Raw genomic sequence first — 17,704 nt, 5'->3', positions numbered from 1 at the left:
ACTTCCCTTCAAGTGACTGTTCGAGTCAGTGTTTACTATAACTATATGCTCAGCAGCAGCATAACTTTAACATCTGTCAAAGTTAAATAAAGCACATGAGAAATTCAAGTCATTTCTCAGAAGGTTCCATGCAGTTCTGTAACGTCACTGTGTTAACAGCTGCTCCTTCGTCAACTATTTGGTCCCGAGCCAAACATGTCAAGAACTTCCATCCCTCTGCCCCTCCTCATCCATCTCTTCATGTGCTTTCATCACTTCAACATGTTGTATTGTCCTTGGCACAATGTAAACCTTTCTTTGTCCGTCTCTCTCTTTGTTTTGCAAAGCTGTTGTCATTCTGGTTCTTCAGCTCATCGTGTTGCCTACGGTTTGTGTGTTTTGATAATTAAATTAGGCACAAGGACTGAGAGAAAGTGGGATTCCTGTTAGAAAGTGTAGTTATTCGTATTTTCAAAAGAGCTGAACTCTTGAACACAACTGTGATTCCTTGGCTTCCTGTGACTTGTCTCCACCCTGACATTCACCCTGCTGTGTGCTCTGTAAAGGACAGATTTAGAAATCCATGTAGGGATATTATGGATACATTGCAGTCAAGTTGTTCCTATCTTTAGGTTACGCCTGTTTGCTCATGAGTCACAGCTGCTAAAGATAAGAGGTGTTTTTATGACGTCAGTGTGGCGGTCTCATGTTTGTACATCTCATTTTGACATGTTGTAGTTTTAGACAGAACCAACTGTGGTGGTGGGATCTGGGATCAGCGTGTTGCTCCACTGGGCCAATGACGGTAAGAGGTCAGTCATGTCTGAATCAGACGGACACCGGGTGCATGTGGACAGTAGATGAGTAAGCGGACGCAGGGATGTGGCTGTTGGAAGTGTCACCATGCCATTGATCTGACAAAACATTTTTCCAAACCTTCAAAAAAATTTTACCATTTGACCAAAAGCTCATTTGTCTGACGGCCTGTTAAGGACCGTCCACACCAGGAAAGACGGGTGTAACAATATCTGTAATGATAACAATGTGATGAATATTGATGAATGATAACATTTTGTAAGCAGTGGCACAACCTGTGTCAGCAGCTTATTAACAAAATGGATATTGATTAGCTATAACTGTTGTATGTCGCTCAGAGAAACAAAAAGAATAGACAGACATCTTTTGAATATGAAAATTTTATTTTTACTTTTGAATGAGTCGGCATCAATTCAGTAACTGCCAAACACGCTGAGATCACATTACAACCAAAGAGTGTTTACGCCAATATGTGTCGGGCTTAATTAGATCATTAACTCCCTGTTAAACACACTTCATACAAACTCAACAGAAAATCACATGAAACTCACCAAACCCACCTTTGCTAGTCTGTCTACTCTTCCAACCATCACCAGCTCTGGTTTAGTTGAATTAAATCCTGATTGATTGATTGTCCATGCTTCTGTTGTTCATCAAACTGGTCAAACTGTTATTTTTGGGGTGTGGACTCCAAGTGAACCATGGACCATGGACCATTTTTAACTTTTGACTGAACATGTTCAGAGTTATTGGTACAGTTATAGTCCGTGGTGTGGACGGACATATATCCCCAAAACAAAAGCCCATTTCTCCTAACTTGCACAAACACCTCAACTGGAAAATAAAGATTATTTCACATTGTTTTAACTTAAACCACAATCCTTTCTTTTACCTAATCAAGTAGTTTTGGTGCCTAAACTTAAACAACTTGCAAACATTTCACAACTTGTTTGTTGTTGTTATCAATAGGATGAAGATTACCTGGCCCATGTCCCCTGAGAGGATAATATGGACAAAAACATCCAATAGTGTGAATTTTCAAAACAACAAGCCATTGGAGCAGTGCTGTTTTATTTTCAGGAAAATGGGCTGTTGGTCAAATAGGCTTTTAGTCCAATGGGACATTTTTTGGGCAGTTGGAGTTTCGGGAATGACTGGGACAACCCATTTTTCTCTGAGCCCAAAGCTGTCATGTTGAGACAGACTTGAGCCTTTTTTTACGCTGGACAAAAAAACCCAAAATCACACAATAACATATATCCAGTATTTGTTTTGAGTGAAAAAGGATGCAGTCTACCTTCACTCCTGCCTCAGATGACTCTGCAGCGGTCGTGGTATCAGTCGGCTGTAGCTCAAGATTAGCAGTAATGTAAACATGTCAGCAGGTGGACATGTTAATTCTGGTGCAACGCTTGAAGGCTTCTCACCTTCATCACAAAGTCTGAAGTGTTTGGAACATCAAATGTGACACAACAGACAAAAAAAAACGTAAAGACAAACTCCTCTACTAGCAGTGGAGAAGGAATCAATCTTAGGAGGTTTACTTGCGTGTAAAATACTGCATATATGTACGAATTTTGGTGTAAAAGTGGTAGTGAAAATGTTTTTGGTGTCTTAACTATTCTGTCTGTCTATGCATTAAGTCATTCAGTCCTAGTGAATACTGCAACATACCAACAGGTGCTGGTCTAGTTCTGTGTCCTATCAGACCTGTCCCTCCTGTGGCTCTGACGTGTGTCACCACAGTCATGTATTTGGTTGCTTTGAATAACTTTGGCTGTCGTTAGAGCAGATGATGGAAATCTTGAGGTGTGTATGACAGTTGGAAGTGATGAATGTTTTTGTCTGCGTTGTTTTTGCATGATCCTGAGCCAAGTGATGACAACATCAGAAATATAGCCAGCAGAGTTGTTACGCCAACAGCCAGTATTCACTTATAACAAGAGAACTTCAGTCCTTGATATTTTTAATGCTTTTTCATCTTGAGAGTATTTTTTGCAGTGAATCTCCCTGTGAATGTCGGATTGGTACTCTGATGTTTCCCATATGGCCATACAAGTTTAGAAAGAAACAAGTTGGTCCTAATTTTAAAGATGACAAGTTTCCATCTCTAGAACATGTACGTACTTGTGATCTGTCAACCAGGCTTCGTGTTCGGTGGATACATGTCAGTGCAAGTAGTAAACCTATGGAAAACACCACTTTAAGTAATTCAGGAGGTATTAAATCTTAAATAAAGAAGTATAGTCCTAATAAATCATACTTGCAACAAACAAGTTAAGTGAAACTTAGAAGAAACATAAATGACATAAACAACAGAAAATACATCAGCACAAAAACACACGAAGGCCAAGAAATATTGGCAGCAATTTATTAATGGTGGACTCATTTTATTTGGGATTTGTTTGTATAAAGACTATCAAGATAAACAAATCAGAGCCTTGTTCCATTTGTAAGGGAGCAGCGTGACTTAGTGGTCAGGCCAGACAAAATTTGTCAGTAAGGAAAAAAATGCAGGGTTTTTTATAAAATCTAGAAAGTGTGGACGATGTGGCCTGTTATGTTTTCAAGATTAGGAATATGTTTGAATTCAAATAAACACATGGAAATGGTTGATTTTCAACATAATCTGGTGTTTTATTGACACAATAATCACCCATGAAAGCAAAAATCTTTTGAGATTCCAAAATGATTCCATTATCATACTGATCACTCAGAGCTAAAGAGTCCTCTGTCACTTTCTCTGGAAATTAACCAGAGCAAAATAAACAAAGTGTTATTGAAACTGCAATATGGCCAAGTCCAGTATCTGAAGTGCAATTATTTGAAAAAGGAAAACTGTGTGACAAAAAAGCATTATGATGATGTACTGTAGTGCTGCAGAGGCTTGTGTTGTATCAGCTCTTAGATGAAATAGAGATAGAAACAAGCTGGACTACAAATCTTATTCTCCAGAGGTAAGGCATGTTTGTTTGGTACAGACTCCAGTAAAGTCACAATTTTAATTTATTTTTTCAATTAAAATGAAAATTCAGATTGCAATCGCAATTTCAACCAAAATAATTGTCATGTGAGTATTTTTTTCATATTGTGCAGCCCTAGTGATGATAAAGGCTTCAAGTCTGCAGATTTTAGTTTGGTAACTTTTAGGTTTTAAAAAGATTAGAGATTAGAGTTGCAAATTCTGTGCATTTTCCTCAACTGATAACTGAAAATGCTAACAATCATTCAATCAATCAATCATTAATAATTAATTAGATACAAAATGCATGTTTTTATTCTCTTTTGAAGTTTTTTCTTTTTCTTTTTCCTCTTATTTTCCAAATTTTAAGTTCAAGTTTCCTAATTTAACAGATGGCTCTGCCAGACAAGATTTAAGATCATTCTGGGGGCTTTTTAGCCTTTATTTAATAGACCAGCTCTAGACAGACAGGAAATGGAAGAAAGAGAGGAGTGAGGACCCCCGACCCTGCAGAGGACTCTTGGTCTCAGTACATGGGATGCACACTCCACCAACACAGCTACTGGCTAACTTGGATTTTAGTCTTATAAAGTTTTGAGAACCCTCTGTGTGAGCGTCACTAAAAAAAGTAAACTAAAGTATCTTAAATTGTCAGGGTAACTGTGTAACCGCTTTTATAACTAATATTATTATAATATACAGTATGTATATGCATGAAACTGCTGTGTTTTTGCTTTTTTTTGTATCTTTATATCATCTTTGAGGTCAGTTATTAGTCCTGTACTTCATTAAATTTATCAACATACAATTAAGAGACAAAACCTGAACTTGAACATTTGTCATATTAGTAGAAATGAGGGAAAACAAACTCCAGACTGAAAGAAAAGAGAATAATCCTTTCAGTCAGGTCCACTGCTCTCTGAGTTAAAATCTTAAGCCAAGTCAGGTTTTTACATTCTTTCCTCTGTTCTTACTGGACGCATTGTACAGCAGCACTGAGCCGTTGTCTGTATGAACCACTTATATAATGAAAGAATTACACAGCACTGTTGGGTCAGCCGAGCAGACGGCGTCTTAATGTAAGCCCTGTGACATGCGGTGAGAATGCCCGTTTGTTGACATGAGATTAGAGCTCGTGGGAGCAGTTGTTTTGAATATCTGTAGGATATCGATATTGATTACTGGTGCGTTCATGAGTGCATGCAGACAGAACATATTTTCCCACTCCACCCCGGACAGATTGGTCAGAGCAGATGAGAACAGAACGAGGAGCGGTGGTGACATGCTTCAAGTTTTATGTTGTGACTGAGTGTGTTTTTATGGCTGTTAATAGTCTCACAGTATCGTCACATTAGATCATGAGTCATGTTACAGTCAGAGCAGCTGTTAATTGATGTGAGCTGCAGTGCTGAAGTGTGCATGGGCCTTAAAATGATATTTGTCCAAATGTTTGTCCAAATATATTGCAATTTCAATTAAAATTATATTAATTGTTCAGCCCTACTATCGAAGATCCAGTTTTGTAAGTCCAGACCTGCCTGCACCCACAAAGCTGAGTACCAGAACCTCTGAGTCAAATCCGCACCCGCTGGAACCGTGATTATAACTCCATAGAATACATAACTCCAGTCATCAGCTGTATTTCTGCTCTTTACATCTGTTGCTGTTGTTACTGATACCAACATTAAGGACTGTGTGACTGTGTGAATACTAAACAGCTGTTGCAGTGACCACATTAACTGTCTTCACAGTAATATGAGCAAAGCTAGTTGGGCTAGCCAGTTAGCTTATCATTTGGCAAGGCAAATTTCCACATGCTAATTATTGAAATGAGTCATAAGACATGAGACATAAGAACGGTCCAATACATTCACTTAACATCAACTAGATAGAGCAACATCGTGAACAACAGAGAGAGAATCCAGATGTTGTGCAGCATGAGACTGACAGCACATCATCTGTGCCTTCTAGTCCACGATGAAGCCAGAAAATTAACAGACAGCAGAACGAGATGAAGGGAAGAAACTTAAGTACAAGTACTTATGTACAAAATAAAATTTTAAATAAAAATGTATAAATAAAAACCTAAAAATGAAGAATTCATTCAAAACAATGGTACAGAAAACACTCTTAATGTAACTGCTTTTAGGAGAATTCTTAATGGAAACATTAATGTTTTTAATAATGAACCAGGTTAGAGAGTCGCTTGTACAATTTACAGCATTATTTCTCTGAGAATCTCTTTTATATTCGAGCAAAATTGGTATTGCAACTGAAATGAACCTAACCAAATAAAAATCGAATTGAATCGGGACCTTGTGAATCGAATCGAGTTGGGAAATGTGAATTGATACCCAGCCATAACCAAAATCCTCCCAAATGTCTGACCTGGCCTTTGATGATGTATTGTCCACAGTTTGGTGTCCTCCGCTGGCTGTTTTTGTCTTAATGTCATCAGTTTTAGCCAGCAGATAGTCCTCATCACTGTCAGATCAAACAGTGCTGTCCTCTTGTTTGACAGGATGTGGGGTCAGAGGTTGTGTTGTGGGCTTTCACAAAAACTCCTATTGGCAGATTATGCTTGATATTACTGTATTAGCAGATATAGATATCGAAAATACTGCACTGTCATTTTCATTTCTGATTTCTCCAGGGGGATAAAAACATATCATTGTATTGTACGTGACATATTATTGCTCACCTGCTGCCCGTCCCTAATTAATTCACTTTTACCTGCGACTGCACACATGAATTTATATAAATATAACATTTACCAGTTACACAACATTTTTGCAGGTCACCTGTACCTGCAGGATTCTTCTGCCATCTACTTAAATACTTTATACAACCCCAATTCAAATAATCTGAAGTATCCCTTTAACAGAGATATGGCTGAGAAATGTCTCGTTGGAACATTAAACATGTGGTGTTAATGTAAACACACTTCTTATATTTACAGTAGGTGCTTTCAGGTTAGAGCCGTTCTCCTTTCAGTGAACAGTGGTAAAATTATTCATCCTCCACGTACTTGCTGAGGTTGGTGCGGTCTGTAGTCGTCTGTCTCTGCGTCCTGTGAGAGTGTGTTATTGTTGTGTGTGGCTCAGAGCGATCGCCGTGTTATCAAATCAAAGTTTCCAAGGCCTCGCTGCAGCCCCTTCCTCCTCAGATTGTCAGTCAGGCCTGTTCGGTGATCAGCCCTTTCTCTCCTTCATCCTTCCATTCATCCGCTCTTTGTTCTGTCGTTTCCCCCGACACACCCTTCCTGTCTCGGGGAAGCTGGCTGTTGCTAATGTTATTAAGGAAAAGCCTTCGTCCTGATGGCTGTAAATCACTGCTACCGGACTGGACCTGTTGGTTCAGTCGGCCTCCTTCATCAGCCACACTCTACATGTTAGTGTTTGGTAGCAGAGCCTTCACCTGTGAGAGAACAGTTGGACCATCTTTCAACTTTTGGTTTTATTGTTTGGCCAATAAACCAGTTTAACCACTGCAGCAAAAAAAGAACATAGAAAGAGTCTGATTGAAGGTCAGTATTAAGGCTGTTAAAAGCTGTTTTAGTGAATAATAACTGGTGTGAGACTGAATGAGCTTCTAAAAGTCTTTACATCTTCTGCTTTGACATGCCTTTTCTTTTACCTGCTGTGTAAAGGCGCCTCTCTTCAACATGTTCCAGCAAAGGCAATGTTCCTCCTCCATACTGATGAGGTGAGGGTGTGTTGAGGGTGTGTTTTGGTTGTGTAACACACACGCACATGCACACATAGGATAGGAATTTTTATCACCAGAAATTTACAAGACCTGGTTTTAAGATTTGTTGGCATTTTGACAGCAGTGATAGCAGCGTACAGCAACAGGTAGAAGAGAGAAGGATGATATAACACTGAGGTCTCCAGCTGGAGCTGAACTCAGGATTATATAATATGATGCCCAATACTCTGCTTTTTACATCATCCATAAAGACACTTTAGGTCTCAGGATGATTCAAACAAACAAGGTTGTTGGATGTTTCCTCAGAAGTGTTGATACCTGTTGGCCACACTGTAAGGTGAGCTGAAAACTGCACATGTATCATCCGTTTGAATCAAAGTCTGTCATTCGCATTAATTGTGTTGATCCGAAAAGTTGTTTTTTGCGTCGTGTTGCGATCTTCTTCACAGTAAAACATCATTGGTGAGATGTCACAGGTCTTTTGGCCAGTCACAATCAAGATAGCAGTATCTCCATCATTTCCCACTTAAACATGGATGTGAACAGTGGACGCTCGTTTTGAGCAGAGCCTTAGAAAAGAGGTCGTGTTTGCTGCCAACTGTGTAACATGCTGTTTAACGTTAGCTAACCAGTTGCTAAAGGAACGTTAAGCTGCCAAATCAAGATGAAGGGTGTCCTAATGTAACCTATCAAATCTTTCCCAACCTGTTTATAATGGAAGACATGCCAGCTTGTTAGCATGTCAGCTAACGTTACCTTCAGTGAACTGTGTATTAACTTACCTTATAGTTCAGAATCATTCTCCTGAGTTAAGGCTAACTCCCACCGCATCCATTTTCTCACCTGATTGTAACATCCATTGTTGTAAGTTACGAGGGAAATAAAAACAAACGCAGTAGTTGACAGTAATCGGTCACTAGCGCTCTCTCTGTTACGTACTCACTACAATTCACTGCTCTGATCAGTCAGCAGGCTGCAGTGTTTGCTAGCCTACCTTTGTCAGCGTGACTAATTTACAATTTAGTCTTATAACTTTTTCCTCCAGGCACCATGTCTCTAAGCTCAGCTGCACCACTTTGTCCTCCAGTAGAGAGACTGACCCCTGGTGGTGTGTGTGGTACATTACATCTCTGGATTAGAAAGGATGGTATTTAAAATCATACTGTCTGGATTTGTTAAATATTCTGGTTTACCATAATACAGACCTGGGCAAAAGGCCGTCACGGAAATACCAAAAATTAAAAGTCTAGCAAAGACAGTCAGTTGCATTTTGCTTCCCATTAAAGCATTATCAGACCTTTATTTTGAAAGCTCCTAATGAACTGTGTATATTCGATGCTGTTCATCCACGTTGTTTATGTTGTTGTTGTTCTCTTTTTGCTGCTGCTATCATTGCAGCCTGCATGTTACACCGTAAAACATCAAGTTTTGGACATTTCCAACAAAATATGACCCCTCAATTCATCACATGACAATTCAGAAAGGGTGACCAACAGTAGAAGTATTGTATGTAGAACACTTCTGATCATTCCATTATCAGAGATTTGTCCATTATTAGCCCCCCCCCCATGAAAAATAATTGCACACCCCTGCTGTAATACCTTTACACAGCCCAAGTCTACATATTGAAGCCTAAATAATACATTTACGTTTACATCCGGCCCACAATCTATAGTACGTATTATTAATGAAAGCATCATCAAGGCTCCTGTGCAGAAGATGTGTTATTGATCACTTGCTTCTGTTGATACTGGAGTGAATGAATCATCAATAATGATTGCATAGATCAGAATTACTATCATACATCTCTTTGTAGCCCGTTTTAGATGACGAGGACCTCATGTAGCTAAATTAGCTGCCCTGTTTAACTGCCCCTGGCACCACTAGATAAGTGGAGAGTTTCTGCTTGTTCAACCTGCAGTCTGGAGGCGGGTGCAGGCCTGTGAAGTGTGTGTATTTTAGTGTAAGCAGTGTGACCTGTGATGGCAGTTTAAAGTGTGTGAGCACTGTAAATCCTTGAGAAGAGGATGAACTTGAGTGCGAGTGCTCTCGCTGATGCAGGGAGCCGTGTTGAATGTCGTTCTCACTGTTCTCTGTTTCCTGTCAGGAAAGGCTTCACTGATGAATGACATCCTGCACGGCTGATCGTTTTTCTCTCTGCTCCTTCACTCCAGATTTATCACAGTCTCACTCAAACGTTCTGTCTCGTTGTCCCCCTGCACTGGGCCTGCAAATCTGTCCATCATTTTCTCAATAAAAAGATTTATTTAATCCTGTCACAAGCTTGTCACCTGAAAAATGCTTCCAAACATTGGATCTATTTTTCAAGTCGTTCCTGTAACAGTTGTTCTTGTTGTTGATTAATCTGTTGACCATTTTGTTGATAAATCAATTAGTTGTGGATGTGGATTAATAATGTTTAATAACTGTTAGTAACCTTAGTAACTGTCAATAATCGTTGACTTTAGATTTAAGGTTAATGATGGTTAATAACTGTCAGTGATATTAATAATATTAATAACTGTCAATGAATGTGATTACAGAGCAGGTGTATCATATTTCTGTGTCCAGCCCTCAGGCACCATCTGAGGACAGGAGGACTGTCTATTGTTTTTTCTATGTAGGCCGGGGTGATCAGTTCAGTTCAGACGAGCCTCTATGAGACAGTATGTCCTCTGTACCCGCCTCATTAAAAGAGACATGGTTCAGTAGACAGCAAACACACACTCAATCACCCACCCACCATCTCTGTGTTTGTCCCCGCTCTGCTCCTGTCTCCATTAACTCATCCTTCACCTTTTATTATCCGTCTTACTGAACCACTGCTGCAGCTCCACATCATACAGCTTTATTAACAACACTAGGACCAGTGATAATTTAACAACTACTGTATTTAATGTTACTTTATTTTGACATTTTAGTTTGACTTGGCAATAAAAATCCAAATAGACAATTTAAAAATATTTTCCAGCATCAGCGAGGGTTCTGATTATGGTTGCAGCTATTGATTATTTTAGTAATCAGGTATTCTTCCAGTTATTCAGGTGATTCATCAAGTAATCAGATAAAGGGTTTGTAGGAGTGCTGGAAATCCTTGAAAAAACTTGAATTTAAATGTGATGTTTTCAGGGTTTAAAAAAAAAGTTTTGGATAAAGTCCTTGAAACTGTCAGAAATTACAATTGCATTACTTTTTAGTTTAGAGCTGCAACAGTTAATCAGTTGGTCAATTATTAATCCAGTTTATAAACTCTTTTGATCATCAGTTAATCGTTTGAGTCATTTTCTTCTATCAATTAGTTGTTTGAGCCATAAAATGTCTGAAAATGGTGCAAAATGTGAATCCCTGCTTCCCAAAGTACAAGATGACGTCCTCAAATGTTTTGTTTTGTCCACAACTCAAAGATATTCAGTTTACTGTGAGAGAGGAGGAAAGAAACCAGAAAATATTCACATTTAAGAAGCTGGAGACGCAGCAGCTGAGCAGATGACGGCGTTAACAAACAGCTGTAAGTTTTTAGCTCTTCATGCTAATGTTAGACAGCAGCAGACTGCTGTCCACAGAGGGACAGTTAAAATCTCACCTCCTGTTCCGGCTGAAGAACGAACAACCTGTGTTGATGTGTCTCCTTAAACATTTTCTCATCCAGACTCGTTTAACTTCTGTGTCTGTTTTTCTTACTGCAAAGTTTTACTGCAGCAAACTGTTGCGCCGCATCAGTCTCTGGTTTGTTTATATCTGCTTCCACATGACATCACGTGAAATCACATCCCGCAAGATCTAATCTGATCAAGATCTAATTTTATAATAATAATTCTGTAAGAAATGTTGCAAAAATGTGCAAAATGCACAATCAGTCAGTCACTTGCAAAATCAGAATCAGCAGGTCAGACCCTTAAAAAGTCAGAAATTGAAATCGGCCAAGAAAATTGGAATTGGTACATCTGATGAGCTGTGTGGAGGCATTGTATGTTTGTTTGTTTTGTTTTTTTTAAACTGGTCACCGTTCCCTTCCATTGTTTGGGAGATTCTGCGGTGCCGTTTTCCTGTGAAACTCCAGTGTTTGGAGGACTCTTAATTCTATCCTGTATCGGATCCGTACAGAGGTTTCATTTTGTCTCACTTTGAAATCCCAAACTTTAGACATCTTCTGTCCAGACAGTCGTCTCTTCTCATCATCTCTCACTGTTTTGTCTGATTTACACAGATGATTTTTACTAATTGAGTTTCTTTAGGAATAGTTTGAGCCCTGGTTCAGGTGTCAAGCGAGAGCTGCTGTTGGCGTCTCTCGAGCCGGTTTGTCATATAACCTACATACAGTTTAATTTATCCTCTTTCTCTCCTCGTGCCTCCAGGTGCAGCAGAAGCAAAGTACTAGTGGTGAAGAGGAGGGGAGGGACGCAGAGACACCCGTCCGTGACACTGACAGTCAGTACGGGACCTGGGAGACAGGACTGCGTACAGATGACAGGTATTTTCTTTGATAAGTGAACAGACTTCACTCTGTAATAAAAAGCTCCAGCACTAACCGGTATCACAGACGGGTGTCATTTACATCTCAATCTGTCACTGACCTCCTGTGGTCAGAAAATAACATCACAGCATCAACCAGCACTGATGAGAATGGACGGTCATTTAATCTAATTAAACTTTCCAGCAGTCTCTACAGGAACAAAAGACCGTTGGATTAAAACTCTGATTACAGCAGGTTGTTTTCTTCAACTCCACTTTCTTTTTTGAACATCTTCCAGTCTCACTCCGGCCACTCCCAGTTCAGAGAGCAACCTCAGCCCTTCGCCCAGGAAGCCCACCCCCCCTCACACTCCAGGTGATGCTGCGTCACATGACACAGACACTGTGGACAGCCTCCAGCCCTCGTCCTCATCAGAGAGCCAGACGCTCTCCTTCCCTGATGTAAGTCTGATCTGAGAGCTTTTTGCAGTTACTCTCATTTCAACACCTTATTTATTTATATAATTAATTTTGACAAAAATGAAGTCCCTGCCCTTTTCCTTTGTAGGGCAGACTGGATTACCTCATTTGATACCTTTTTATCGAAGGCTCTTGTTTATGAAGAAGGCTTGCAGTGATTGGCTGCACTGACACTATCCTGCCGTGTCTTCATGTCGGCTGATGTATTTGTCTTGTCTGTGGATGTCCAGGCCCCAGCCGCTCTGTTGGACACCAGTGCTCTTCGCTCCAGAGCCCAGCTGGCGAAGAAACGAGCCCCGCGAACACGACCATCCAGAGCCGCCCGTCAGAGTGCCGCACTGGCTGAGGGAGGAACCACCGAGGACTGGCTGTACAGGGACTCCACGGGTTAGCATGTGACACAAAACAAACCCAGAAAAAGTTTGATGAGGTTCAGTGACAGTACAGGTCAAAAGTTTGGACACACTTCTTCTCCAGTGTTTTTTTTTCTTTATTTTTTATAAGAAATGTCTCAGATTTTACCAACAGTGTCCAAAGCTGTCATCAAAACAAGAGGTTGCTACCATGAGTCAACGAGAAATAACAGAAAGACTCTTGCACACTGTTTTCTGCAATGACAATCAAAGATTTAATTTGATTGTTGTTATTAAATCTTTGATTTTGAGTGCAGAAGACTGTGCAAGAGTAGTTTTGCTTTTTAAGTATCTAATCTTAAATATAAAACACATTTTGACTTTTTCACATTTTAGCTTTCTGCATAATTACATATAATGCCATATTTCCTACTTTTTAAGGCTCAACTATTAATTTTCAATGTAGAGAAATAATAAAAAATAAAGAAAAAACATTAGATGAGAAGATGTGTCCAAACTTTTGACTGTTGCTGTGCATCAGATGAACTTCTTCACTAAAAGGTAGAAAATGATGCACTGAGAAATTAATTCTCTCAGACATGGAGGACTGAATAAACATCAGTTTAACTCATATCCATACTTCATGCTGACATGTGACAGTAATTCATGTCCTTTTTTGTGACAGAGCCAAAAGTGGAGATAAAAGACGACGAGTCTGACTCTGAGGAGCAGGTCAGAGGAGCGGACTCCGGCCCCGCCGTCTCCTCTCAGCCACAGAGAATCGCCCTGTTCCCGGGGATGGACCCTTCAGCTTTAAAGGTGATTCATTCAACAAATAGACCCGTCTGTTTGACAGATTTCTTTGTCAAATCAGATCTTGAAGACAGACTGTCCACACAAGTGACCAGATCAGATTTGCGGGTCAAAACATCACTAACCTACAGTATCTGAATGGGTTGCTGTGGTAACAGTGGTGACGACAGAGTTTCCAACACATTAATGCAAGCATGAAAAATGGAGATCATCATCTCGCTGTCCAAACGGTCGTGCAGAACTCCTCCTCGTTGTCTGTGCTGTCCTCAACACTGCTCTGCTCTGCTAGTCGCTGTTTGTCAAATTGTGAATGATACAAAAGACACTGTGAGGTCTGATCTGAACATCTGGACTCAGATGCATGTGTGAACGTTTAATTGGAATCAAATCCAAATGTGGATCGGGTTTGCAAAAATTGCATTTCATGTGTTTTTTTCTTTTTTCTTTTTTTTTTGTTGCTGTCCAGACTTTTTAAATCAATCTGGATACAATCTGTGTTTGTGAAAAAACTGATCTGAGGTAGCAGTGTGAACCATAGATGCATATCTGTGGAGGGTTCTTTGGAAGAAAAGGGTTCTTAATGGAAACCTCAGTCCTACAAAGAACCACTGGCAAACCCTTTCTTCCAAAAAAGGTTCTTCTTCTTCAGAAGTGGTCTGAGTAAAAACCCGTTTGGAACCCTTATTTTTAGTGTAGCCTATTCGATATTCACCGGCCAGGATTTCACAGTCCTGTTGTGAACTGAGTCGATGAGTTTTCACTTTCAAAAAGTGGGTCCCCCCTCTGTTCTGAACAGGCAGTGATGTATTTTTATTCCTAAATCAGTCTCATCTTTGTTTTCAGGCTCAGCTGAAGAAGAGAGGCGACTCTGACAATCAGATCGATGGACCTGCTCCGTCTCCTTCACAGCTGTCTCACTCCCCCAAGTCCCCTTTCCTCCCCCGGGCAGCGCGCGTACTGCCCCCCCCTGGTGGGAAAGAAAACAGGTAAGAGACAGGAGTTACAGAAAACTTATTCAGCACATTGTTGAGCTGTTTGTCCCTGTGTTGACTGACTGTCTGTCTGTCTGTCTGTCTGTCTGTCTGTCTGTCTGTCTGTCTGTCTGTCCGTCCGTCCGTCCATCCGTCTCTGTGCAGTGAGGAAGACTCCCCCCAGTGGCTGAAAGAGCTGAAGTCCAAGAAGCGCCTGAGTCATTATGAAAATGAGAGCTAAAGAAATAATGAGGTGAGTTTTTAAACGTCCCCTCAGTGTCCATATGTCTCATATATATCAGGTGTAATTACAATACTGGCAAAAGTTTTAGGCAGGTGTGAAGAAATGCTGTAAAGTAAGAATACTTTCAAAAATATAAAATGTAATTGTTTATTTTTTATCAATCTACAAAACACAAAGTGAGCAAACGGAAGAAAAATCAAATCAGTATTTTGTGTGACCACGTTTTTCATTTCTTTTCTCATTTATTTGGTCATTTATTTCTGGATGTATTTTTGAAAACATGTTTGTTTATTTTTGCATATAGATTAGTCTGTTTTTCTGTATGAATAAATGAAATTAAAATATATATATTATATATAAGATGATTCTGAACATTTTATTTATTTTCACATGCATCTATTTTTTATAGAATATCATTTATTGATTTTTAGCCCTTTACTTTTCCTTCTTATTATTCAATGAAGACATAAATCCTTCAGAGTCAAAAATTAATACGTCTGTAAAAGAACAGGAGAATAACTGTGGAAATATAAACAGAAATTAATGAAAGAATAAATATAACTGGAAAAACTGAGACAATTAGAATATAAGAATTCTAAGCATTTTCATTTATTTTGACATATTTATTTCTTTATATATTTCTTTACAGGTATTTTAAATATATATTTATTGTTTGCATTTTATAAATTTTTCTGTTTTCTCTGTATATATATATTTTTTTTTATTAACATCAGGGAAGAGAATAAGGAAGAATACAGGGATAAAAAGTGACATATCACTTTTTATTCTTCCTTATTCTGTGTGCAGGAATTGACAATATACAGAAAAACAGCAAGTTATAGGCAATAAATGAAAAAAATGAAAGTGTTTATAATTATCCTTTTTATGTTTTGTTATTTATCTCTTTATTTCCCCATTTTTTAATTTACTTATTGTTTTATTGCTCTTCATATTTAAGCATTTATTTTCTTCTTTTTTTTTTAACAGATTTCTTTCTTTTTGTGGCATTCCTGTGACTCCATTCATTCTCTACGGTAAAGCTCATGATTATTTCCATTTCTGACAGGTTGCCTTAACAGATGAATCTATATGAAACAGAAGCCTTAATGTTCGACACAGAGGAGGAGGAAGAGGAGGAGGAGGAGAATCTCCAGCTGCTGATGTATTTAGTTTTTTGTTCTCTTCCCGTCGGGGTTGATAAATGTGCATGGTGCCTTTTTTTATGGAGAGTCTCTATGAAACAAGTGAGGAGAGGAAAACAAACATCCGCCTGCTCTGCTTCATTCATTTCATGCTTGAACGTGACGAAGCTCCTCTGCACCAGCTCCACACGAACACTTGAATGGGACCAGGAGGAGCAGGGAGAAGAGACGAAAGGTGATTATTTCCATTTCAGGAAACTTGTGGGACCACGACGCCTCTTCATCCTGGACGTTCTTCCTCATCGCGTGCTGGAGGACGATCCTCTACAACATGTTTGTATTTAGTTTCTTCGTTTACTCGACTAACACGTACGAGTCGTCTCTCTGTCGTATATTTGTGTTATCAGTCAGTGGAGGTTGTTGTTGGAGTCACAAGCATCGCCATAGGATAACATTTCAGACACTAATGATGGTGAACATAGAGAACAAATCACTGCTGACCTGACTGTCAGCCACATGTTATTAACTGTAATCAGGAGATGTTATATTTGTATGATTGTTGATTTAACAGAAACAGAGAGCTAGTTTTGAAAAGGTGCATCACTACAATAGAGGCTCCAGAGCCTTTTACTTTGACACACTCCACAACCCAAACAGTGTCTGCAATCTACGGAAGCCCGGAGAGGAAAGCAAAGACAGAAAATAATCCTGGTCTTCCTACTTCTAACTCTGATGTAAATACTTTTCTCTCCTGTGTTTTTGACTTAAAGGACAGGTGAATGACAGCATATTAGGTTAAAAAATAAATAAACTACAAATATGGATCTGGGGGAGGGGACTAATATTCTGAGAAAAAAAATCATTCCCAAATGAAAGTGGTAGATTTACAAGAAACACACTCAGATTGCAAAAAAACAGAATAATGAGAAAATATCAAATATTCTCTGAGATTAAAGTGGTAAATTTCTGAAAAAACTAAAAAATCACCTGCCAAAAGTATTATCATCAGGCACTGAGAGAAAAAAATATGTTTCTTTGTTTTGTTTTATTAAGTTTTGTTTTTTGCATATTGAGAATAAAGTTGAAATATCATTTTGACTTTATTCTCAAAGTGCCAAATAATTGAATGTAATAATTTAATATTATCTTGGCAAAAGTTGCCTTTCCCCTCCTCTTAAGTAATAAACAAATGAGAGAAAACTATTTTGTTCATACTTTACAAAAATGGACCACCAGAATATTTTCCCCACTTGGCCTCTCAGAGCTTTCATAGAATCCTGTAAATCTTTTTGTCTAAGTATGTTTTTTTTTTTTTTTTTTTGTCTTTGTGTGGGGGGGACGGGGGACTTCTGGCCAAGTGACTTTGCATCTGTCAATCATGATGAACTCTCCGAATCAGCACAAACACTCTTTGATTAAATAACCCTCGTTAAAAATCAGTCCGTCTGTAATGGACTGAATGATTGTAGCTGTGAGCTTCCATTATAAGCCATACTGTCACACACTCCATCATGTTATTTACTGTCACACACTCCATCATGTTATTTACTGTCACACACTCCATCATGTTATTTACTGTCACACACTCCATCATGTTATTTACCGTCACACACTCCATCATGTTATTTACCGTCACACACTCCATCATGTTATTTACTGTCACACACTCCATCATGTTATTTACCGTCACACACTCCATCATGTTATTTACCGTCACACACTCCATCATGTTATTTACCGTCACACACTTCCTCCATCATGTTATTTTTCCAACGAATGTGCAA

The 17,704-nt window shown here is 39.1% G+C and overlaps 1 protein-coding gene across 1 annotated transcript in view; it reads left to right on the top strand.

Moving 5' to 3' along the window:
- The window catches only part of LOC146319769 (uncharacterized), a 38,163-nt gene extending 21,415 nt beyond the window's left edge, over positions 1 to 16,748 (top strand). Inside the window, exons 7-13 of the mRNA XM_084727810.1 lie at positions 11,821 to 11,936; positions 12,217 to 12,379; positions 12,628 to 12,784; positions 13,436 to 13,569; positions 14,407 to 14,549; positions 14,700 to 14,787; positions 15,845 to 16,748. Coding sequence (XP_084583936.1) covers positions 11,821 to 11,936; positions 12,217 to 12,379; positions 12,628 to 12,784; positions 13,436 to 13,569; positions 14,407 to 14,549; positions 14,700 to 14,775 — 789 coding nt within the window. The 3' untranslated portion in view covers positions 14,776 to 14,787; positions 15,845 to 16,748. The remainder of the gene's footprint in view (positions 1 to 11,820; positions 11,937 to 12,216; positions 12,380 to 12,627; positions 12,785 to 13,435; positions 13,570 to 14,406; positions 14,550 to 14,699; positions 14,788 to 15,844) is intronic.
- The last annotated feature ends 956 nt before the right edge of the window (positions 16,749 to 17,704 follow it).

This window comes from Lutjanus erythropterus, chromosome 10, assembly GCF_056507025.1.
Source record: "Lutjanus erythropterus isolate fLutEry1 chromosome 10, fLutEry1.hap2, whole genome shotgun sequence".
Classification (NCBI taxonomy): domain Eukaryota; kingdom Metazoa; phylum Chordata; class Actinopteri; order Lutjaniformes; family Lutjanidae; genus Lutjanus; species Lutjanus erythropterus.
Note: the sequence above shows the minus strand (reverse complement) of the source record. Positions and strands in the feature narration are given on the sequence as shown.